The sequence below is a fragment of the Paramisgurnus dabryanus genome, chromosome 21 (assembly GCF_030506205.2).
Source record: "Paramisgurnus dabryanus chromosome 21, PD_genome_1.1, whole genome shotgun sequence".
Classification (NCBI taxonomy): Eukaryota; Metazoa; Chordata; class Actinopteri; order Cypriniformes; family Cobitidae; genus Paramisgurnus; species Paramisgurnus dabryanus.
This window is the reverse complement of record NC_133357.1, coordinates 10,117,406-10,142,761: the sequence shown is the minus strand read 5'-3', so window position 1 is coordinate 10,142,761 and position 25,356 is coordinate 10,117,406. Positions and strand designations below refer to the sequence as shown.

Sequence of the window (25,356 nt, the reverse complement as noted above, 5' to 3'; positions counted from 1 at the left end):
ACAGACAGACAGATCAACAGACAGACAGACAGACAGACAGACAGACAGATCAATAGACAGACAGACAGACAGACAGACAGACAGACAGACAGACAGATCAATAGACAGACAGACAGATCAACAGACAAACAGACAGACAGATCAACAGACAGACAGAAAGACAGATCAATAGATAGACAGACAGACAGATCAACAGACAGACAGATCAACAGACAGACAGAAAGACAGACAGACAGATCAATAGATAGACAGACAGATCAACAGACAGACAGACAGATCAATAGACAGACAGACAGACAGACAGACAGACAGATCAATAGACATACAGACAGACAGATCAATAGACAGACAGACAGACAGACAGACAGACAGACAGATTAATAGACAGACAGACAGACAGATCAACAGACATACAGACAGACAGATCAACAGACAGACAGAAAGACAGACAGACAGACAGATCAATAGATAGACAGATCAACAGACAGACAGATCAACAGACAGACAGAAAGACAGACAGAAAGATCAATAGATAGACAGAAAGATCAACAGACAGACAGACAGATCAATAGACAGACAGACAGACAGATCAATAGACAGACAGACAGATCAACAGACATACAGACAGACAGATCAACAGACAGACAGAAAGACAGATCAATAGACAGACAGACAGATCAACAGACAGACAGATCAACAGACAGACAGAAAGACACACGGACAGATCAATAGATAGACAGACAGATCAACAGACAGACAGACAGATCAATAGACAGACAGACAGACAGACAGACAGACAGACAGACAGACAGACAGATCAGACAGATCAATAGACAGGCAGACAGACAGACAGACAGACAGACAGATAGACAGATCAACAGACATACAGACAGACAGATCAACAGACAGACAGAAAGACAGATCAATAGATAGACAGACAGATCAATAGACAGACAGACAGATCAACAGACATACAGACAGACAGAAAGACAGATCAATAGATAGACAGACAGATCAACAGACAGACAGACAGATCAATAGACAGACAGACAGATCAATAGACAGACAGACAGACAGACAGATCAATAGACAGACAGACAGACAGACAGATCAATAGACAGACAGACAGATCAAGAGACATACAGACAGACAGATCAACAGATAGACAGAAAGACAGACAGACAGACAGATCAATAGATAGACAGACAGATCAATAGACCGACAGACAGATCTACAGACAGACAGATCAACAGACAGACAGAAAGACAGATCAATAGACAGACAGACAGACAGACAGACACATAGATAAATATAAAGATAGATAAAAAAAAAACTTAATTTTAAATACAAATTAAAATATGAAAAACTGACCGAAATCTAACACAAAACCCAACAGTTCTGTCAAGTACTAGACCTCTACTGTTAACCTCTCTGAATGAATATAAAGCAAAATATGTCAATGGATTTTATGATGTTCTCACATATAGATAAAAAAGAAAGAAACATGGAGTTTATCAGGGGAATAATAAAGAGAGGAAAAAGAAACAGGATTGGGGCAAACAGAATTTTGGACCGTCCACACAAAGCTGTGTTTGATGAGAGGGCTTTTATCACTCCCTGGCTCCTCTTTTATCTTCGAGACAGTTTGACATGTACAGACACAGGCGGTTTTCTTACAGGAGATGACTTTAAAACTGTCACTGACTCATTCTCTTAAGACCACGAATGCTGCAGTAAAAGACTCTCAGCAAAACTCCACTACTGCTTTTATATTTCATTTCACTCTAATTCAGATCACTCCTTCATTTTAACCACTGCCAGAACTGCACTTTGTTTACACTGCTAAATTCATCAGTGGGAATGTACGTGTCATGTGGTCCTTTTCTTTGGCAGAGCATTTCATCATAAAAATCAAGGGTAACATTAAGTCCTAAAAACATAAATTCTCAGATGAAAGTGAACTGTTTTAAACAGAACATAGGTCCTCTGTTGAACCCTGACGTTATTGGTTGTTGTGTGTGTGTGTGTCTGTACCTGTTGTGTGGTGAAGTTGCCTGGGTTGGAGTTGTTGGAAGTGTAAAGACCAGGAGAGGTTGTGAAACCGGACCCTGCTAAGGGAGAGAAAAGGAAGTCATACAAACTTTCTTTAATTTCAAAATAAATGTGATATATGACGTTGATGATAGATAATCACTTATAATATTTTACTATATTGTATTATTACATTCTAGTGCTAAAAATTGTTAGACAGCCTGCTGTAAGACTGGACAGTTTCAACTTTTTTATTTTATTTTCATTTAACAATAGGTGATTTTTGGATGTTAATCAATTAATATTCTCTGTTTGATATTGGTAAACCATTATTGTTTTCTTTTTCATCAGTTTGTACATTAACATTGATTTGAGACAAAAATCATAATTAATTAACATTAAACTATGTGAATAGTGCCGCAGAAAGACGCCGCTGTCTAAGTAAATAAGTGTGCGACACCCTTCAAGAAAATGTTGTGGTCGTTATACTTTCATAGAAAGTTATATATATATTTATACCATGGACCTTTTGAATGCTTTATTCTGATTGGTTGAGAAATGTTCCACAGGTGTTAATAATTTTTCTGTAATACACACATCTAACCTGTCAAATGTTGTGGTAACCGTGGTATAAGCAGAATAATTGACTGAAACAGTCCTTTGAATTATTCAAAAATAATGCACACCCGCGTCGTGCCCCATTACCACCTTGGGTGTGCACTATTTTCAAATAATTAAACGGCCCGTCGTCAATTATTCCTTCCATAGTAGGGGGCCCAAAAATGTCACAATAAGAGGTAAATCTGGCCCTGATTGTGTTATATATATATATAATATGCATACCAACCTGGCATCTGATAAGGTGAGTAGGCAGTCTGCCCGGGCTGAGGAGTGGTAAATCCAGGACTATAGCTGAGCCCTGATTGGAGGGTTGACTGTTGATTGGAGGGTTCTGCCTTTATGCCTGGCAACATCACTCCTAAATCTGTAGCTCAAGATCAAAACAAAAAAATTCTGTCAACCATCTGTTCTGATCTCGAACTAAAGGCTCTTGAACTAAATATACATATTGAATGTACATGCATATGCACACTTAGACTGTCAACCTTCAAATAAATAATTCTTAAGGATCTACCATAGGTGGAGAGGCCGTAAGGTGGAGTAGTCTGAGAGTAGGGCGTGTAAACTGTTGACTGCTGCATGCTACCGAATTGTGATTGGCCGGCGTAGGCTGACATTGGAGGAGCCACAGGAGTAGACAGGATGTGTGGGTAAGGCCTGCCAATCAAACACAAATACAGAAAACATTTATCTTTTGTTCGAGTAGATGTTTCTATACGTGTATATGGGTGATTTTCGCGAAAAATTATGAGGTGTCATGAAACATTTTGATAAAAAAAAGTAAATGCAAAGTAAGAGTATCAAAATAAGAAGCATACAGTTACAAACATCTCTTCATGCACTATTTTGCACATGATTTCAAATAACATCATACAAACCAATTTTGTTGTTTTTCCACATTTAAAAGGAACATTTTCATTACCGCAACGTGTCTTTGACTGGATTGGGGTTCTTTTACATGGAAAATTTATAATTAAAAAATCAAAAAATAATACGCTTCAGTGGATGTTATACTATAAACATTTACAGTAAAGAAACGTGGGATTTGGTGATCATTGGTAAATGTAGAGACCATAATAGGGAATATATATGTGTCCAAGAAAAATTTTCTCATCCTCCGCAACAATTTTCAATCATTGTTTAAGTCCTCGAGGAACTAACATTAAAAAAAAAATAGTTGGAAGGGACATAACTGACTGTGAAACTTACCAGGTGCTTACCAGGTAAGCAGTTCTTATTTTTTCTCTCCAGATAAAAGTTGAAATTTTGTTTGTCATAGTACCTAGACAACTTTTTAGTTCTCATTACCGAAACATGAGTTTGTAAATGCATGTATTTAATGTAATATCATGTTGCGGTAATAGTAATTTTTGATAACGATAGTCTAAAAAATAATTATTCTATAGGAAATATTTTTTAATCCTCTAAAAATAATGGTTATATTATGTTCAGATCTTAATCTTATCAAAAAATTGGCTTCAAGGGCTTTTTAAAAAAATCTGATGCTGGACACCTTCTAAATCTGGATTTTATGAGAATCACCCATATATGTAAATTATAAAGTATGTATGTAGTATGTGTGTTATTCTTACTTCGACGGGTAGAGAGGAGGTGAATACTGGTGAGCCGGCCGAGGGCTGAATCCACTGCTGCTTATAACTACAAGTAAAAAAAACAGTGTGCTATCATTACAAATTATTTGTGATTCTATGAAATAGGCTCAAGTCCTATGATCTACAGGAATGATGAGATTAGAAGCATCAAAATTAAATTTCAATCATTAATTTTACATAGATTGTTTAGTCTTTGACATTTCTGAAAATTTTTAAGATATATACTTTCTTTGCCTTATTAAAAGAAATTAACAATATATAAGTCAATATATAAGTCAATATAGCAAATGTTCTTAAATTTATTTAGTGACTTAAGCAAGAATTATAGTCCCGTTTTTCCCATACACGGGGGTCCGCGTACATTACTTTGTATGCATAGGTCGCGCATGCGCGTGAAGGAGAATGTAGTATGTAACCCAGGAAATGCATTGCATTTTGTCAGAACTTCTATTTATGCGTACGGGTCAAATTATCTATGTACATCCAACCGTGTGCGTATGTTCGGGTACACGTAAAAAACAGCTCTTTCTTTAAAAAAAACCCTAACCTTTAATATTAGATTTTTAAAGGAAAACACTTTTGCAGCACTGCGACCTTGGCGGGCAGTAACATCATCACTCCTGATACTCCCCCTCTTGCTCAAACTTCTGTCAATATTACTGTGCCCGAGGTCGAAGTGCTGTAAACTAAGTGCTCTTCTGCCATACAATATAGTTCACATTTTTTATCCGCTTAAAAAATCGGCACATTTTATTTTGTGCCACCATACTTACTCATGTAACTACTCATGTAACAGTCTTTAAATAGGTAAACATGGTGTTTGGTGGCTTCTAAATTCATCCCTGTTTGGATCCTAATGAATGAATGGGGCTAGGCTAAATGCTAACCCATTCACAATGTGCTGTACAAAGATGAAGTGCACGCATTGAAAAAAAAAGGTATGTTTTAATTGATCTAAGTTGAGGTAAGAACATAGTAAAATATTGAAAAACAGTGGTGTTGTCCTTTATTCTTACATATTTAACGTGCACTCCTCAGACTTTCCAGATGTCACTGTACTTTTAATGTCAATTTTTAACTGTAATAACACCTTTAATTGTATATTTACATAATTGTAAGAAATTACATATCAAAACCATAAAATAAAATGTGCACTGGACATTTTCCATCTCAATATCATTTGCCAAGAACCTTCAATTCAAACCCAAACACACACATGCACATGTTTTGATTGACAGCTCACAGTCTCTCTCAACAGCTGGATTCAATTGAACAAAAAGTAAAATAATAGATATATAAAAATAACAGGAAATATTCTCTAAAAATCAAAGACCATCAGCGTTTCCTCTGAGCTGTTCTCTTCCCTTTGTCCCTGATTTTTGGAAACTGATGTTGACCGGAAAAAAGAAACATCACAAATGAGATCTCTCCAATATTTAACTATTTCACCCAGTCAGCAATGAGTTTAAATAAAGACCACATAGTCTCCTGTTTCTCAGATGTTTCTCTTAAGAAACATGTCACATCTTCTTAAAAGTTTAATCTCAACAACTGTTGTTTTTCTATTTTTATTAAGGTATTATAGGAAAAACAGCACACACAAAGTTAATACTTAACAGTAATATAACAGAGACCTCAAATAAATCCAGATCAATTAAAAAGCAGCCTCTAAACAATATATTTTCGTATTGGCTTGTCATAAATACCAAATCAACAGATCAACACATCAACAACATGTTGTAATCTTGTCTATAGAGACATCACACTCCACTGTGAACCTTAAGGGCCTCGACCTTCTCTACAGGGGAGCGAATGGCCATACGGTTTCTCAGTCACTGCGAGTATGTGTGAGCGGATCGATCTAAATAAAGAGTCTGAAGCTCTGATGACGTTCGCTCAAGGGCAGTACAAAGATTGGGGGCTCAAAGCTTTCAGCAACTTCCCGAGCAGGATTACAGCCGACATTCTGTATGCAGTGCATATGAGTGAATGTGTGTGGATGTCTTACCTGACCCAGTGTAAGAGTCCAGCACAGTGTCTCCCGCTGAGCTAACAGCCTCGCTGCTGTTCAGAGGCTCTGATTTAACTTAAAGAAAGAGAGATCAAGACAGAAGACATGCCATCAACTTTCAAACTCATTAACGTTGTGCCAGTAAAGAAACAATAAATAAATTCTACTAAAAACCTCTAAAATTTAAAAGCACTGCACGCGAACACAAACACACAAACGCACGTGCTCTATCATATATGTACACTCCATAAACACATGCAGTATACCATCGTTCTTCATACTTGGGGCAGTGGGCGGAGTACTGCAGCCCAGCAACCAATCAGCTGTGTTTAGAATTGTCATGTTCTCTCCTGGGGGATGGGGGGCGGAGTCAGATGTATAATGGACTACATTACCCAGCTACCACCATTTATAATTATTATTTTTGTACTGTATTTATACACAAAAGTATTTGGACAGTAGTATTAAGCTACACAAAAATTTCATTGCATTAAATACCAAAATATGAAACCAGCGTTTAGTCCTAACCCCAACATCACTGGAGCAAAAGCAAATCGTACAAAAGCTTAGTAATTGGTTTTTCACACAGGACGTCGTGTGCGCTGTGCTCGCCGCTGTGTTCAGCACAGCCAAGCGATTTGCGCTATGCTGGCCAGACCAAAGTATGCAGAGTTTTCAAAACTTTCAGCGGGATTACTATAAATTACTACAGTATTTAAGTAGTGGAAGTACAGACAGTGCTGTTGTCCGTCTCCATTTCACGTAACTTAAGCTGCCTACCTACAACAAGCCACCTGACTCAAAACACACCTGACAGAACAACTTGAATTGATATGCGTTTCCATGACACAGCTATTCTTCCGACGTCTCTATAGGAGTGTAAACTTGTATTAGGGGCCGTTCACATATCGCGTCTTTTGCATGCTCAAGTTCGTTATTTCAAATGTAGGCGCGTTGTGCAAAAGACTCAGACGGAAGAGGACTTTTATTTTGATAGTGATGATCGCTCATACGGCGCACCGGCGGAAGAGCGCTAGTTCTAAACGGTGCTGCATATTAATGCATGTTTGTCTCGCTGTGTTAAGAATTCTGGACACATGAATCGGTTTGCTGTTGAGACAAGCACCAGATTGTGATGCTGTGTGTTCATGTGCGTGTGATCAGAGTGAGTACAGTTCGATGTGTATATGTTTTCACTCTAAATGTCCGTCATTATTAGTGCTCACGTGCTATCAGCTAAACAGTCATATTAAGCTGTATTTAACTCACTTCATATTAATGTTCATCAATGTGTTCATGCTTAATAATGTCAGTTATATTACATATGATGTATAAATACTGATAATGATGTAAATGTGTCATCTGAGACACGTCTGTTTATATGCTATTGTTATAATATATGAGGGGAGAAGCTATAGATATTTCTTAATGTAATGAATGTTTAAGTGCAGTAGTGTTACTCTGGGAATCCTTTGATTATGTGTTGCAGGGAAACCACATCTCACACCTCTACCTGCATTAATCTGGGAAAACTCTCAAATACAGCCACTCATTCATCTCCATTACTACAAAGCCCATGCATACAGCTCTGACTTGCCTCTATTAAAGGAGCATCCCTCAGCCTGTGCACTGCCCTGTTAAAGGACCACTGCAACCATTATCATGACCCACATCAACGCCTGCTCTGCTCTTCTTTAAGTTGTGCTCTCATTCAGAGTTCTGCTGTGTGCTTCCTCTTACATAGTGAATGTTGGCTCTCCCCTCTGATACATGTTCTCTGGTGTGCCGAATAAAAGGCTCAAGTTGATTAATCTCTCTGTCTGTTGTGTTCTGACCGACACCCTGGTACACTGTTATATCCATACGCAACTAGCCCCTACACTTCAGGTCAGCCTTCGCTACATTTTATGGTCCTTCGAGCCGGATAACAGCTGTGCTGGGACAATGCAGCCGAGTGATGAAGCATCATGGGCCACGCCAGTCAGGCCTAAACGGCATATAAGACAACCAACATACTTACAAGATTATGTCACCGGAGTAAAGCCACCAACGAGGTCTAGCCCAGCACCACACAGTATGCCCCCCTTCACACCTGGAGGGGCTGAGTGGATCCCACGGTCTCATGTAAGAGGGACTGCAACCCCTGGCACAAGAAATGAGTTTGTCCCTGGCTCGGATGAGAGCCTTAGAGGCACGAGCCTATCATTGTCACAACCACAAACCTCTACGCCCCGTATTGAAGCGCATCACACTGATGATGAAAGAGACGACAGTCAGTGGTATGAAGGAAGTCAGCAGGACTGTTATGACAATTCAACAGAGGCCAGGAGGCAGACGCCACAACAATGGACCACCTCTACCAAAGCTAAGAGATTCGAACAGCAGAAATCGTACACAGATCGGTGGCCCATCCCCCCTCCTGCAATGACGGATGACTACTCAGCTATGGATGAAGATGAGTACTATAGAGATCCACCGCCTCCGCCATGGCCCACTGCTGAGTACCCTCCTATGCCCAGAAGGGACCAAGAGGAGCACAGAGTCATCACCATCATAGACAGGATGATGAAAGAGCTACAGCTCATGAGAAATCAAACAGTACTTAGCATCCCAGCTCATGCTCGCCAGCACTCTGCCCCACAAGACTCTTCTCAGTACAAAGAAAGCAGGGCTCCAGGTTATGCTCAGCCTCGTACTCAAAGGTCAGAATATCACTCACCTACACCCAACACTGGAGTTCGATCCTATGCTCAGTTTCCTGCCCAGGCCGACACGAGCCACCCTCACTGCTCATCAGACCTACCATACTCACCTGGATCCATGTCACTGGGTCGAGTACAATACCAGGGACCAGCGCCAAGGATCCCCCTCTTCGTCCATAAGGACCCGATGGAGTTCTCCAGGCTCAAACTGGCTCTTACAAACCTGCTACCTGCTGATGCCCCTGAGCTCTATAAGTACCAGATACTTGTGGATCATGTGAAACTTGAGGATGCCTGTCTCATCGCCGACTCCTTTATTAACTCACCCCTGCCTTACACAGACACAATGGCAGCCTTGACGGAGAAGTTTGGCCAACCACATCATGTAGCCTTAAAGAGGATTGCATCCATCATGGACACGCCTGAGATCAAGAGAGGAGACGTAACTGCCTTTGAAAAGTTCTCACTGAATGTGCAGTCACTGGTGGGCATGCTACAGACGTTGGGACCAGACGGTGATGTGGAGCTAAGATGTGGCTCTCATGTGGCTCGGCTTCTCACTAAGCTTCCTGCGGAGATGAGAGCAAACTTCAGACGACAGATGTTGTATGGTCCTGGGCATACTCATACCTTACGAGATTTAGCAGAATGGCTAAGACATGAGTCCTGGTGTCAAGGCTATGACAACCTCTCTGATGTCCATACCGCCAGAGGGCCCACAGGCTACCAAGCAGAGAAGCGGCGCAGCCGGCCGGCAGCTACCGTACTTCATGGTGCAGAGGGTCGTGTACCTGGTCAGACGGGGAAGCAAGAGAGTCACAGCTCATTTAAACCAACTAAGAAAGGCAAGGCGAACCCGTATTGCCCTTATTGTGAGAACAACGACCACTTCCTGAATAAGTGCCCTGAAATTCAGAAACTTAGCAGAGAGGAAATCAGAGAGTGGATAAGAGTAAACAAGAGATGCTGGAAATGTGGGCGAGCCCATCAGGCAGCCCAGTGTGACCTCAAGAGGCTCTGCGACTTGTGTCAGGAGAGGCACCTAAGGATACTGCACGATGCCAACATGCGTCCCAGGGTAGAACCGCCGAAGACAGAGAGCTGCCTGGTAAGCTCTGGAACAGACATACTCTACCTGGACAGACCATCGGTGCATTCACGTGTTCTGCTGAAAGTCGTCAGGGTACTTCTGCGCAACAGAGACAAGACACTAGACACATATGCTGTTCTGGACGACGGCTCCGAGCGAACAATGCTCCTCGCCGAGGCTGCTCACAAACTAGGCCTACAAAGAAAGCCTGAGGACCTGGCTCTCCGCACAATCAGACATGAGGTTCAAACTCTGAAGGGATCCTCTGTCTCATTCAGTATCTCCACCCCTTTCAGTCCTAAGAAGACCTTTCGTATTGCAGACGCCTTTACCTCCCCATGCTTGGCTCTGGCAGATCACACCTACCCCATTGCTCGACTGAAGAAAGGGTACAAGCATCTGGCGGATATTCCCCTCGAGCCCTTAGAGCATGTAAAGCCACTTATACTTATAGGTGCGGATCACCCCCATCTCCTAACACCAATTGAGCCGGTGATACTTGGCCCACCAGGAGGACCAGCAGCTGTTCACACAAGGCTGGGATGGACCCTACAAGGACCTGCTCATCTCATGCAGTGTACAACGAGTACCAGGCAGTGTCTTTTCACCAGTATCTCCCCTCAGACAGAGCTGGCACAGAACGTAGAAAGGCTTTGGAAGATGGACGTGCTGCCCTACCAAAACAGCAAAGTGGTTGTACGTTCAAGGCAAGATACGGAAGCAGTGGAGATCCTTGAGAATAAGACGAGGCGAGTAAATGTTGCAGGTGTTCTCAGGTACGCAACCCCACTGCTGAGGAAACGGAAATATCCCTCCCTCAGAGCACCTAAAGAGGCCGTCCTATCAAGTCTCAGAAGTCTGGAAAGGCGGCTGGAAAAGAACCCCCAACGGGCTAGCGAGTACTGTGAGGCAATCCACAAGCTGGTGGAGACGGGAGCCGTCAGAAAGGTGGATCCACAGGAATCCCCACTCACAGAGGAATCGTGGTACATACCCCACCACCTAGTGAGCCATAATGAGAAAAGTCGTCTGGTCTTCAACTGTTCGTACCAGTTCCAGGGACGAAGCCTGAATGATGCTCTTCTTCCGGGACCCACTCTAGGACCATCTCTGCTTGGAGTCCTGCTGCGCTTCAGGGAGCACGCGGTGGCAGTCAGTGGAGATATCCGCAGTATGTTCCACCAAGTTCGGCTCCTCCCAGAAGACTGTTCGCTCCTTAGATTCCTCTGGAGGGACATGAAGCGAAACGAGCCCCCAGACATCTTTGAGTGGCAGGTTCTGCCTTTCGGCACTGCATGTTCACCTTGTTGCGCCATCTTTGCTCTCCAGAAGCATGCAAGAGAACATGGTGGACCAGACGAAAGGGTCAGGAATTCGGTGGAGCAGTGTTTCTACGTGGACAACTGTCTTCAGAGTGTGTCCACAGCAGAAGAGGCTAAAGAGCTGGTGGATCAGATCAGGGAAGTCTTGGCTGCAGGAGGATTCGAGATCCGCCAATGGGCCTGCAATGTTCCCGATGTCCTTAAGCACCTACCTGGAGAAGCAAGGTCCGACGGGATGGAGAGGTGGCTGTCACACAATGAGTCTGGCATGGCGGAACCAACCCTTGGACTCAGCTGGCACTGGGAAACAGACACCTTAGGCTACAAGAGCCGGCCCCTGGACTATGGATCGTTAACCATGAGAAACGTCTATAAGGTGCTGGCCCGGCAATATGATCCGCTGGGGTTCATCTCGCCCTTTACAACTCGTGCTAAGCTGATTGTCCAGAGCATGTGGGATGGACCGCGAGATTGGGATGACCCAATTATTCCCCCAGATTTGCAGAAAGCGTGGATGGAATGGGAGTCGGAGTTACCTCTGCTGTCACGCATCACCCTACCACGTCCATATGCTCCAGCTCATACAGAACAGAGCTTGGTCTCTAGACAAATCCATGTCTTCAGTGACGCCTCCGAAAAGGCTTATGGGGCTGTGTCTTACCTGAGAACTGAAGATGGAGAGGGACGAGTCTACCTAGGGTTCCTAGCAGCAAGATCAAGGGTGGCCCCCAGACGGCAATGCTCAATCCCCCGCCTCGAACTCTGTGGCGCCTTGTCAGCTGCTCAGCTTGCACAGACAATTGAGAAGGAACTGAGCATCAAGACAGATCGGACGATTCTCTGGAGTGACTCCACAACGGTGCTTACTTGGTTAAAATCAGAGTCATGCCGCTTCAAGGTCTTCGTTGGCACTCGTATAGCGGAGATTCAGGAGCTTACAGAGCAGAGTGAGTGGCGTTACGTAGACTCAGCGCAGAACCCAGCTGACGATGTCACCCGAGGGAAGACCTTAGCAGAGCTGGCTATGCCTAATCGTTGGAGCCAAGGGCCAACTTTCCTTCTCAAGGAACCCGATAAATGGCCATCCTGGCCGTGCAGTGAAACCAACCAGGATCTGTCGGAGTATAAGAAGGTGACAACTTGCGGGGTCATGAACCGTGCAGATCGACCAGAGACCTTACCGGTGCACTCCTATCTAACATGGAAGGACATGGTGAAGTCCGTGGCTCAGCAGTCTCATGGGGCGGCAAATCAGGAGCCTTTGACTGCAGCCGACTACAAGAAAGCAGAGATGATGATCTTCAGGAAAGTCCAGTCTGAGTGTTTCCCAGAGGAGATGCATCACCTAAAGGCAGGCAAGGCACTGCTCAAGAGTAGCCGCATACTTAGCCTCTCACCAGAGCTAGATCCTGACGAGGACATTATACGAGTAGGTGGAAGACTCAGACGTGCTGAGGAGTTAGATCCTTCTTTCAAGCATCCCATTGTGCTGGACCCCTCTCATTCAGCTACAAAGCTCCTTATACAGGATTACGATTCCCATCTCTGTCATCCGGGCTCAGAGCGAGTATTCGCAGAGTTGCGCCGTACCTTTTGGGTTCTTCGTGGCAGAGAGGCCATTCGGAAAGTGCAACATCAATGTGAGGAGTGCCGAAGATGGAAGTCCAAGCCGAGTATCCCGAAGATGTCCGACCTACCTGCAGCCCGTCTACGACTACACAAGCCCCCGTTCTTCTCTACGGGTGTCGACTGCTTCGGACCTTTCCATGTCAAGTTGGGACGGCGTTCGGAAAAGAGATGGGGGATTATCTATAAGTGCCTTACCACCCGTGCAGTGCACCTGGATATCCTACACAGTATGGATGTGGATTCATTCTTAATGAGCCTCAGACGGTTTGTTGCACGCAGAGGAAATCCAGCAGAGCTTTATTCAGACCAGGGGACAAACTTTCGAGCTGGCGAAAGGGAGCTCTATGAGTCCTTTAATAGCATGTCCTCAGATCTCCAACGAATTCTAGCTGCGCAGAAGATTGACTTTCGCTTCAACCCCCCTGCAGCTCCTCACTTCGGGGGGACATGGGAGAGAGAGATCAAGTCTGTAAAGTCCGCTTTGAATACCGTTATAGGAGCTCAATCCATCTCTGAAGAGGTGCTTCATACGACTCTACTGGAGGTTGAGGCCATCTTAAATGCCAAACCGTTAGGTTACACCTCATCTGATGTGGCTGACTTGGATGCGGTAACCCCAAATGTCCTTCTGATGGGGCGGCTTGACGGATCACTGCCACCCGTGGTGTATCAGAAGAGTGAGAAACTAAGTAAGCGGAGGTGGAGACACTGTCAAGTTATGGCCGATCATTTCTGGTCAAGATTCATTCGAGATTACTTACCATCCTTGCAGAAAAGAGGGAAGTGGCATGACACCCCTTTGGATCTTACAGTGGATTCAGTTGTGTTGCTGATGGACCCCCAGTTTCCCAGAGCTCTCTGGCCAGTTGGCAGAGTGGTTAAAGTGCATCAAAGTGCAGATGGTCATGTGAGGTCTGCAGACGTGCAAGTCAAGGATAAGATCTACACTCGTCCAGTGGCCAGACTTATCACGCTTCCTGTGATCCCTGATGACGATGATATTCATGGTGCCAAACCCTCTTCAGATTAGGAGTGAGTCTTTGCAGGAACAAATTGCAAGCAATTTGGGGGCGGCTGTGCAAAAGACTCAGACGGAAGAGGACTTTTATTTTGATAGTGATGATCGCTCATACGGCGCACCGGCGGAAGAGCGCTAGTTCTAAACGGTGCTGCATATTAATGCATGTTTGTCTCGCTGTGTTAAGAATTCTGGACACATGAATCGGTTTGCTGTTGAGACAAGCACCAGATTGTGATGCTGTGTGTTCATGTGCGTGTGATCAGAGTGAGTACAGTTCGATGTGTATATGTTTTCACTCTAAATGTCCGTCATTATTAGTGCTCACGTGCTATCAGCTAAACAGTCATATTAAGCTGTATTTAACTCACTTCATATTAATGTTCATCAATGTGTTCATGCTTAATAATGTCAGTTATATTACATATGATGTATAAATACTGATAATGATGTAAATGTGTCATCTGAGACACGTCTGTTTATATGCTATTGTTATAATATATGAGGGGAGAAGCTATAGATATTTCTTAATGTAATGAATGTTTAAGTGCAGTAGTGTTACTCTGGGAATCCTTTGATTATGTGTTGCAGGGAAACCACATCTCACACCTCTACCTGCATTAATCTGGGAAAACTCTCAAATACAGCCACTCATTCATCTCCATTACTACAAAGCCCATGCATACAGCTCTGACTTGCCTCTATTAAAGGAGCATCCCTCAGCCTGTGCACTGCCCTGTTAAAGGACCACTGCAACCATTATCATGACCCACATCAACGCCTGCTCTGCTCTTCTTTAAGTTGTGCTCTCATTCAGAGTTCTGCTGTGTGCTTCCTCTTACATAGTGAATGTTGGCTCTCCCCTCTGATACATGTTCTCTGGTGTGCCGAATAAAAGGCTCAAGTTGATTAATCTCTCTGTCTGTTGTGTTCTGACCGACACCCTGGTACACTGTTATATCCATACGCAACTAGCCCCTACACTTCAGGTCAGCCTTCGCTACACGCGTGGTATGTGCACTCATAATGAAAGCGACACGCTCGTTTTTTTCAGGCGCGTCCGCAATGCATTGAGTTAAAAACATCTCAACTTTTCAGAATGCCGCAAGCGCACCGCAGGTCACGTGACAAAAACCTAGCGTTTTCCACACGTTTTTAGGCGAGACATGTGAATGGCCCCTTATACAGCTCAGGGATTTTCGAAACACACAATACAAGCTTTTCGTCCATTTTGCTTTTTGCGCTTGTTTGGATGTCCCGTTTCTATTGGCTGCTCGGGTTATTGTCACAGAGCGCAGCACAAAAGTATTTTTTTTACTTTGACTGCAGGGTGAGTGCCACCTGCGCTCTGCTGTGCTCGCACTTTGGTCGACGCAACAACAATCCGTGGGTTTCATAGCGCAAACCGCGTCCTGTATGAAAGCTGCATAATGTGGTCATACAAATAATTATATGAATAATTAAAAATTTGCCCTTCGTAAAATACGTATGAATTGTCATGAGATTACATTGGGACTTCAATTAATATGACACCAGTGTGAAAGTAACTCACTATTTATTATATTTATCATATTATTCAGATAGCGAAAAGAAATGGCAAAAAAAAACAGTAGAACAATAAAGATGTTTCAGCATTATACTGTATGCATCAGATACCATTTAGTTAAATATTTTGTATCTAATGCAATAAAATGTAAACAAATGTTTAAATTGTGTAACGTTTAAATGTGTCTTAAAGGGATAGTTCGGCCAAAAATGATATTAAACCCATGATTTACTCACCCCCAAGCTGTCCGAGTTGCATATGTCCATCGTTTTTCAGACAAACACATTTTCGGATATTTTAGAAAATGTTTTAGATCTTTCAGTTGATTAAATGTAATGTTACGGGGTCCAGCCATAGTCCACGACCTTCAAGTCCAAAAAAAGTATTCTTCACAAATTAAATCCAAACGGCTCCAGGATGATAAACAAAGGTCTTCTGAGGGTAATCCGTGCGGTGTTGTTGTAGAAATATCCATATTTAAAACTTTATTAACGAAAATAAATACCTTCCGGTAGCGCCGCCATCTTAGTCGCGTCCACATTCAGGAGAGAGTATTAGCGTAGTGTACGCACTTTTCTTAGTGACGTATGACAAATTCGGAGGGCGGGGGCACAGAGCAGCAGCAGAGTAGCCTCCGTAGGCTGCTTAAGCTCTTATCCTGAATGCGGACACGACTAAGATGGCGGCGCTACCGGAAGGTATTTATTTTCGTTAATAAAGTTTTAAATATGGATATTTCTACAACAACACCGCATGGATTACCCTCAGAAGACCTTTGTTTATCATCCTGGATCCGTTTGGATTTATTTTGTGAAGAATACTTTTTTTGGACTTGAAGGTCGTGGACTATGGCTGGACCCCGTAACATTACATTTATATCCGAATCTAAAATATCCGAAAATGTGTTTGTCTGAAAAAACGATGGACATATGCAACTCGGACAGCTTGGGGGTGAGTAAATCATGGGTTTAATATCATTTTTGGCCGAACTATCCCTTTAAGGCTAAATTACCCTGATTCGACAAACACCAACCAACAACATTTTGAGTTTGTTGGCAATAGTCAGTGCTTGTTAATTATCCTTTAACTGTCTTTTATTATAAATAATTTTAAGTAAATGTTACAAATAATTTTAAACACAAAAATCACTTAAGAGTGTGATCGTTGACATTCACAATAAACTCCATTATAATGTAATTTACATTAAATTCACTTATAACAAGCTTCAGCAATAATATAGCCATCATTCTTGATCTCCCCATAATAAATCATACAGACGTGGGACAATACGACGTCTATCCATAAAATAACATGATAACACTTTTATGAAAAGTCAAGTTTCCAAAATCCTATTTTGTTTGGATGAGCTTATGGCAGTTCAGTGTGACACAGACACCCTGGCAGAAACAGCTTAACACTTCTTTTGATTCTGTATGTGTGTGTTTGCGAGGGAGAGAGCGAGCAAAAGTCCTCTTAAGTAAGATGAATGAGGCTTCACCAGCAGTGGGATTCATGTTGTGAGATGTGCGTCTGTGTGGGTGGTTGTGTAGGTGGACTGCATGTGTGTGTGTATGAAGGGATTGAGTCTAGGCTGTGAGCTGATGAGGTAGACAGAGGAGAATGTTGAATATGTCGATGTTTTGGCAGAAGCACAGTCCCAGTCTGTGTGTGTGTCATGCTGTTAAAATCATTAGCTGAGCTCTAATCTAAATGATTTACTGAGCTCTGCTTTGGTTTCTCTCTTTGTCGTTCTCTATTGTTTTATTTCGGCAACATGTCAAAGACAGGAGAGATCGCACACAACATTAGCGTTGAGGAAGCTACGTTAAATTATGATTATATTGAGAAGTATATTTACTACAGTTAAGCTACTTATTTAAATAAGTAGTCAACAAAAAGTTGATGGCAACAGTGAAGCCATTCAGGGAATATTTTTTAATAAATGAATTGAAAATGGCAAAACATTTGTTTGTTTGTTGGTAAAAATACTAAATACATCAATTAGTACCTGTAAGGTGACCAAAACGGGCACAGTCCCGTTAATAAAAATTTTCAAAAGGGTTTTGTCCACATTTTTTAATCAACATGAATTCACAAAGTTCCGTGGTATAGTCATGGAATATTTTGCAAATTTATCCGTGTCATTGTCATGGATCTCCGCATTTTTCTGTGGCCTTACCACGGACTTTCTTTTCTCTGTCATTGTTACAGATTTACATTGGTTTATACAATTTTTTCTGATTTTTTAAAATATTTTCTAATTTTTAAACCATTGTCGCCTGGCTTTAGGGTTAGAGTTGTTTTTGGGTAGGGATGTCATTTTATGTAAATCTAACCCTAAACGGAAGCGACAATGGTACGAAAATAGGACAAAACAGTTGAGTAACCAATACATGACAATGACACGGAAAAGAAAGTCCGTGGTACGCCCACGGAAAAATGCGGAGATCCGTGACAATGACACGGATAAATTAGCAAAATATTCTGTGACTATATCACGGAAATTCGTGAGATCAGGTTATTCTTAATTCATAGATAATAACAAGTAAGTTTTAATTATACTTGACCATTAAACTAGGAAATGTCCCAGTTTTATTTTAAAGTACTAATAAGTAACATTGGTTGCTTTGGATAAATCTGAAATTTTTATTTTTATTTTGTTGCTATAAATGTTGTCACTGTACTGAACATTTTTTACTAGTTTCACAGCATCAAACACTCGCTCGCTAAAGTGTTGAGGGTCCATTAAGCCTCACATATTTTTCCTCAATGTTTTCCTTTAAAACATTTGTTCAGCGTTTTCCTTGAGGACTGAAGAGCGAGTAAGTGCGTGTTGACATCAGAGCGAAAATGAGAGTTTAAATGCAGGAAATACTTTTCTGTGCACCGCCAGGCTCCTGCTGAAACACGCACAGAAAAGTGCTGGGAAACATTTCCATACAAAGATCAGGTCTGTATGCCGAGGATACGGCAGAGAAGATGCCGTGTGTTTGACCTCCGAGGTTATCCGTGAGCTTAGAAACCAGACAGAACCAACTCGGTGAGAGCAAACGCTGCTAATCCACCGAACCTGCTCTGAGTCTGGACTGAACCAAAACCACCAGAACAAGAAACACTTTATTCCAGCGATCCAGACATCACACACCACGACTCTATCCTGCTTTCAATTACCGCAAGAAACTGCACAGTGTTGAACCAAGGCTGTACTACACTAAGACTGATTTCCTGTTCTGAAAGCAACGCCCTGCTTGAAAGGCCCTATTTATCAGCTAATATATATATATATATATATATATATATATATATATATATATATATATATATATATATATATATATCGCTCCCTAACTTGTGTATTTTTCTTATTCTGTCTTACCTCCAGTCCCGTTTGTCGTGATGTTGTTGCTAAGGATGTTCTTGTCCAGTTTGGAGGTGCCATCGTTGCCACTGTTAGCAGAGTGCTGAGGGTCTGTTAGGTCCTGCATTTCCAAGACCCTGTGATAGACACAACTCTGTTAAAAATTTTCCCATTAGACACAACAGCATTCGTAAGATCAGTAGCTGACTGGGTGATGAGGCCTGGCGCACACATGGCATTTACAATACATCCCTAAGGTGTTTATTGGTGAAGACAACTCAATTTTGAGCCCTCCATTATGGACACAGTAAGCCAAATCTATTCACCTACACTTCTGTTCAATAATAATTTACACACATCAGCTTGCAGATACAGTAGATAGCATGTCACAATGCTGGACACTAAACAGTACATTAAAATATTATATACATTTATTATATACAGAGTACTGTGCAAAAGTCTTACTGTGGGTTCACACCAGACGCGAGTTCAACGATTTGCGCGAGTAGATTACATAAAAGATCAATGCAAAGACGCAATCAGAAGCATCCTGGCATGGGGCAATGCGAATGACAAGATATGGGGGGCGCGTTTGCCGCGAATACATGCGCTATTCGCCTCAAACGCGTCTTCGCCCAAGTTGAAAATATTCACCTCAAGCGGAAAAATTCGCATGACACGAAGTTAAATCCAGCGATTAATTTAGAGCGAGTAACGCGATGCCCCGGGTTTGGTGTTTACATAGCATTACTGTGGGTTCACACCAGCCGCGTTTGAGGTGTCAAATTCGCGTCTACCCGTCTAGTTTGCCGCTTGAGACATTTTGAGTTTACTCGCTTCATTTGCGTGTGAAAGCCCCGCGTGAAATTTTAGTCATTTTAGACATTCACACGGAAATTGTGTCATGGGAGAAGTCTCTGGCACTCCGCTCGTTTCCTGTAATCTCTACTGATTGGTTAACGTGGCGCGTTTTTTCACCAAAGTTAAATTTTTTCAACTCACGCATTTCCCGCGGCAACGCTCAATTTGCGCCATTCGCGCAAACTAGACGTGCGAATGAGGTGGAATCGCGTCTACCGCGCCGCACTTAAACGTCTTATTCGCACCGGGAGACCTCCGTGCATCAACGCGTCTTTACATTGACTTTACATTTAAATTCACTCGCGCTTGACACATCTACCACGGCTGGTGTGAACGCAGCTTTATGCTACGTACGCACCAAACGCAGGGCAATGCGTTACTCGCTCTAGATTACTTGTGGGATTTAACTTCGTGTATATGCCCATTTTTCGCTCGAGTTGAATAAAAGCGAAGACGCGAGGACGTGTCTAATCACGTCTTTGCATTGACTTTGTATGTAATCTACTCGCGCAAACCGTTGAACTTGTGTCTGGTGTAAACCCACAGTTAGGCCACCATGCTACCATTAGATTAGTAGTTTTTGCAATGGAATAGTGATCATATATAATAATTTTTCATTCTTTTTATTAGAATACAACCAGAAAATACAGGAAATGTGTATGTAGTATTAAAAACAGTATAAACGTATAAGCTGAAGTGTCAAGTATTTAGGGTAAACTTCCCTTCTGCTTGAGCAATAGCAGGAAACAACAGGACCTCTTAAACCTAAATCTACTCGAATGACTTCAGGACTTCAGTCTCCTCAAAAAAGCTCAAGATGTGTTTCGTGCCAAGAGAGGTCACACTATATACTGATTGATGCCTGAAGAAGACATTTAGTTTTTTTAATTTTGTGTACATATTTCCTATATTTTCTGTTTATATCTTAAAAAAGAGTGAAAAATAAATATGGATGGACATTAAAACTTTGCCAAAACAACAAAGCTGGTGATGGTAGCCTAAGACTTTTGCACAGTACTGTACTGTATATACTCTATAACTATAGCTTTTATGGCATAAACATCTGTATGAAATATTGATAATGCATTTCATAGCAGACGGTGCTCAGACACTCATCAAGACACACATATTACCAGGACAGTTTGTTTTATTGAGGTACTGTGAAGCTGTCTGCTTTACACCCACTCACACACAATGACTTTAACATGCCTCTCTCTCTGTCTTTATGTGAACAAAATCACTCGCTCCCACGGCTCACTGGCATACACATTCATAAATAACAGACTAAATGGATTTCGCTGGATATTCGTTCTGCATAGAAACACTAGGTAGGGTGCGTTCACGTTACCTGTGCTCTACTGCGTCTGGAGCATGCAAATCAGCGGTGGATTTCTTCACCTGTAAAAAGACAAGATGAGAGAGTTGATGGATTCGTTTCTGACCCAGTGTTTAAAGTAATTTTTTTTAAATTAAATGTGTTTGATCAACTGATGCAACATGAATGAATGAAAGCCACTAACTCAGAATAATAGGAATAAAAAAATTGTACAATAATGGAAAATGACTATTTAACTTATTTAGCCATGAGGTGCATCCAAACTTAGTGACAGGTGTAATAGAAATAACACACTTGACTGTACATTTACAGAGCAGCAAAACACATCATAGTTGTCAGAGTCCTGAATGTGACTACCTTCATCTAATCCTTCATCTGTGCATGTTAAAATAAATAAATAAGGGTTTACAAGCCCACTAACTTTTCAATCCCACCCCTCGAACTACTCGTGTTGACAACTATTTGTTGATTTATTTCTTGCTGTCAATCATTAGGTTCTGTCTACCACTCAAAAGTTATAAAAATGACTGAAATGATTTTACAACTATCTACTATCTATCTACAACTATTTACAAATCTGCTAGTAAACATCGTGTGAATGTAGCCTATTAGACACATTTGTTTCTACAAGCATGACTTACAGGCTTCACATTCACAACGTTGTCTAACTCTTGAATTATATACTTAAAGGGGACATTTCACAAGACTTTTTTAAGATGTCAAATAAATCTTTGGTCTCCCCAGAGTACATATGTGAAGTTTTAGCTCAAAACACCATATAGATAATTTATTATAGCATGTTAAAATTGACACTTTGTAGGTGTGAGCAAAAGTGTCCTTTAAAAGGCAAACGAGTTGATCTCTGCACTAAATGGCAATGCCATGGTTGGATAGTGCAGATTAAAGGGGACAGAGAACGAAAAAACATTTTTACCTTGTATTTGTTGAATAATGGTAGTCTACCCGCATTCACGAACATACAAAAAGTGCTAGACATGCTAAACATCTCAGTCTCATAGAAATTCCTCTTTTAGAAATGTCAGCCAGAAAACAGCCCAATCTGAAAAACTGATGCTTATGACATCACAGGCATCTAACTGCCCCTCCACTTTAAAATAATTGGCTACATTTTTTGAGTGGCAGCAAAGTCAGCCAATCAGTAATGAGATTGCAAGTTAAGCCAGTAGGGGGAGCCAAATAGGTGCAAAACCACTTGTTTAAAATCCCCCACCCTAATAGAGCTATCTGAGAGAGGTTTTTAGGAAGCTTTTAAGGCATTACAGACCCAAACAAAAATTTTTTTGTCTACATGTCACATCACAGAACAAAGATAAATACCCCGTTCAATCATTCTATGTCACCTTTAAGGGGGCGGTATTATCCCCTTCTGACATCACAAGGGGAGACTAATTTTAAAGACCTATTTTTTACATGCTTGCAGAGAATGGTTTACCAAAACTAAGTTACTGGGTTGATCTTTTTCACATTTTCTAGGTTGACTGGGGACCCAATTATAGCACTTAAGCATGAAAAAAGTCATTTTCATGATATATCCCCTTTAAAAAATAAAGCAATCCCTCTGTCTCTCTCTCTCTCTCTCACACACACACTGCATTGTTTCTTATTCTGGCAATATGTCTTAGTACTTTTTCTCGGTCATGCTCAATCTGTCTCAATACTGAGTTAATAAAACCATGGCTAAGATATCTCTCTTTGAATTTGTCTTTGTGGTCAACTTTTTTCAAATATCTCTCTCTTTAACATAAAATCTTATATTTTAACCTATTTGTCCGTTAGTTTTTACTTTCATTATTTTCTTTCTTTCTTGCTGAATTATGTAAACAGTACAGAATGAATGGAAGGATCAAAGAGTGGCACAATTTTAAAAGTCTATAAACTTCTCACAATCAATTTACACGGTTCACCCCTCCCTTTTGACACTGTACGCAGTCATCTGGGATCCTAATTGAAAGCATGCGTGCAGACCTGCGAGAACGTGAGCCTGCATACATGTGTGTGTCAGATGTAGCGTGTGGTTTCCGCCAACATTTGGAGTGTGTTGAGCAGTCACTGCATAATATTACCAAAAAACACACATGTAAGCTGTAACAGAAGTCACCTAACATCATTAAGGTTTCGTTTATAGCTCATCATTTGATTTCTGGGATTTTTTTGTGCTGGGAAAAGACACAACCAATATGGTCTCCTCAAATTAGACCGACACATTTTGGGTAAAAAGGGTCAGACTGTGCAAGGCTCTATATCTACTGTAATCTCTCTTTGACAGTATGACCATAACTACCAAAAATAAAAATTTGTTAATAACAACACGCATGTTGTTCCAGAGAAAGAAAGACAGAAAGAAAGAACGAAAATAGGAAAGAAAGAAAGAAACATATGACTATATTCATTTATAACGTGAAATTAGTCATTCTTTGGCAGATGGTTTTAAGAAACAACTGACCAAAATGTGAAATGATTCACATATAAACAAAGTTTTTATTTCAGCCTGTTTGCAAGCTCCTGGCAAACACATCCATTGACTTATGGGCACAGAGGCATAGACTAATGGCCACAGAGGCACACACACACACAGAGAGAGAAAACAGTCCCCTTTTCTTGTCCTTTTTTCTGTGCTTTCGGTATTATGGTTATCAGCTCTGTAACTTTATACTCTTCCTTTCATGTAAAATACATTGTTACCTGTCCCCCCACCCCTCAACACACACACACACACATTTCAGCATATGCCCCTGGGAGGTGTAAGATTATCTGATGTGTCCCTCCCTAAAACACTCTTCTCTAAAGGTAGAGGAAGGCAGAAAGAGAGGAAGAGAGAGAAAGAAAAAGGAAATGGAAAAAAACTGTGTGTGACAGAGCAAAGGATTGTGGGTAAGCGCACACACACAACATGTCTAACGCTTGTGTTTTTTAGGGTCTTCCGATCAAGTAACATTGGATTACGTCGTTTTTTTCTGGGAAGATGAAAATTCCCTAAGGACATAAGAAATTGAAACTAAAATTAGATCGAGCACACACACACACACACACACACACACACACACACACACACACACACACACACACACACACACACATACACAATCAAAGATTGAGCCCATTCAGCGTCTTTTCTGTTTTGCAATTGTAAATTGATATAATAGTGCAGTTTTAAAAAATCAGCCTTTTGGAGTTCAATTATTACACATTAATATAAAAAACAAGCTAAATGTTTAATGCCATTTATTTTCAAGACCTTTAAGGATTAGTCAATTTTCTTAAAAAAAAAATCCAGATAATTTACTTACCACCATGTCATCCAAAATGTTGATGTCTTTCTTTGTTCAGTCGAGAAGAAATTATGTTTTTTGAGGAAAACATTCCAGGATTTTTTTATTTTAATGGACTTTAATGGACCCCAACACTTAACAGTTTTAATGCAGTTTAAAATTGCAGTTTCAAAGGACTCTAAACGATCTCAAACAAGGCATAAGGGTCTTATCTAGCGAAACGATTGTCATTTTTGACAAGAAAAATAAAAAATATGCCCTTTTAAACTACAACTTCTCGTCTATCTCCGGTCCTGTGATGCGCTAGCGCGACCTCGCATAATGTGTCATCACGTCAAGAGGTCACGAATGATGTATGCGAAACTACGCCCCAGTGTTTACAAGTGTGAAGAAAGATGACCGTTCCGACGATGTTGTACGTCGAATGATACTAATTAATGTCTTTGTGTCAGTTTATTGTTTAAAATGGTCCGCAAATGTGAATTTCATATATGTAACACGTGACCTTTCTACATCACTACGCAATTACGTGAGGTCGCGCTGGCACATCACAGGACCGGAGATAGACGAGAAGTTGTGGTTTAAAAGTGCTTTTTTTTTCTTGTCAAAAAAGACAATCGTTTCGCTAGATAAGACCCTTATGCCTCGTTTGGGATCGTTTAAAGTCCTTTAAAACTCAGTTGAAAAAACTGTTAAGCAGAGGTGTAAAGAGTAGCTGAAAGCCATACTTGAGTAAAAGTACAAATTCCTTACTGTAAAAATTACTCCACTACAAGTTACAAGTCACCAATTTAAATATGACTTGAGTAAAAGTATTAAAGTAACCCAATTTAAAAGTACTCAAGTATTTTTACTCGTACTGAATGTTGGCTCAAAGATGCACTAGTCCTCAACACAAAGAGACATTGTAGGTCTGGGCAGTGAAAAC

The 25,356-nt window shown here is 41.3% G+C and overlaps 2 protein-coding genes across 11 annotated transcripts in view; one reads left to right on the top strand and one right to left on the bottom strand.

Annotated features, from left to right (window-relative positions):
• The window catches only part of eya4 (EYA transcriptional coactivator and phosphatase 4), a 50,350-nt gene that overhangs the window by 13,392 nt on the left and 11,602 nt on the right, over positions 1-25,356 (bottom strand). For 3 of the 10 annotated variants that reach the window (XM_065285474.2, XM_065285473.1, XM_065285476.2), the window contains exons 3-10: positions 21,151-21,200; positions 18,960-19,078; positions 6,543-6,626; positions 6,274-6,351; positions 4,245-4,311; positions 3,167-3,309; positions 2,879-3,022; positions 2,035-2,111 (exon numbers count right to left, since the gene is read on the bottom strand). In XM_065285474.2, the coding sequence (XP_065141546.1) occupies positions 2,035-2,111; positions 2,879-3,022; positions 3,167-3,309; positions 4,245-4,311; positions 6,274-6,351; positions 6,543-6,626; positions 18,960-19,078; positions 21,151-21,200 (762 nt within the window). The remainder of the gene's footprint in view (positions 1-2,034; positions 2,112-2,878; positions 3,023-3,166; positions 3,310-4,244; positions 4,312-6,273; positions 6,352-6,542; positions 6,627-18,959; positions 19,079-21,150; positions 21,201-25,356) is intronic. The other 7 variants (XM_065285479.2, XM_065285478.1, XM_065285477.1 and 4 more) reach the window with 5 other exon arrangements.
• On the top strand, positions 12,943-15,037 carry LOC135775024 (uncharacterized). The gene is made up of 2 exons (XM_065285071.2): positions 12,943-14,304; positions 14,629-15,037. Exon 1 carries the CDS (start codon positions 13,075-13,077, stop codon positions 14,047-14,049), a length of 975 nt encoding a protein of 324 aa, XP_065141143.2. The 5' UTR covers positions 12,943-13,074; the 3' UTR covers positions 14,050-14,304; positions 14,629-15,037.

What these genes read in the sequence shown, in the direction of transcription:
- LOC135775024 (XM_065285071.2), top strand. Translation starts at nt 13,075, where the DNA reads ATGTCCGACCTACCTGCAGCCCGTCTACGACTACACAAGCCCCCGTTC.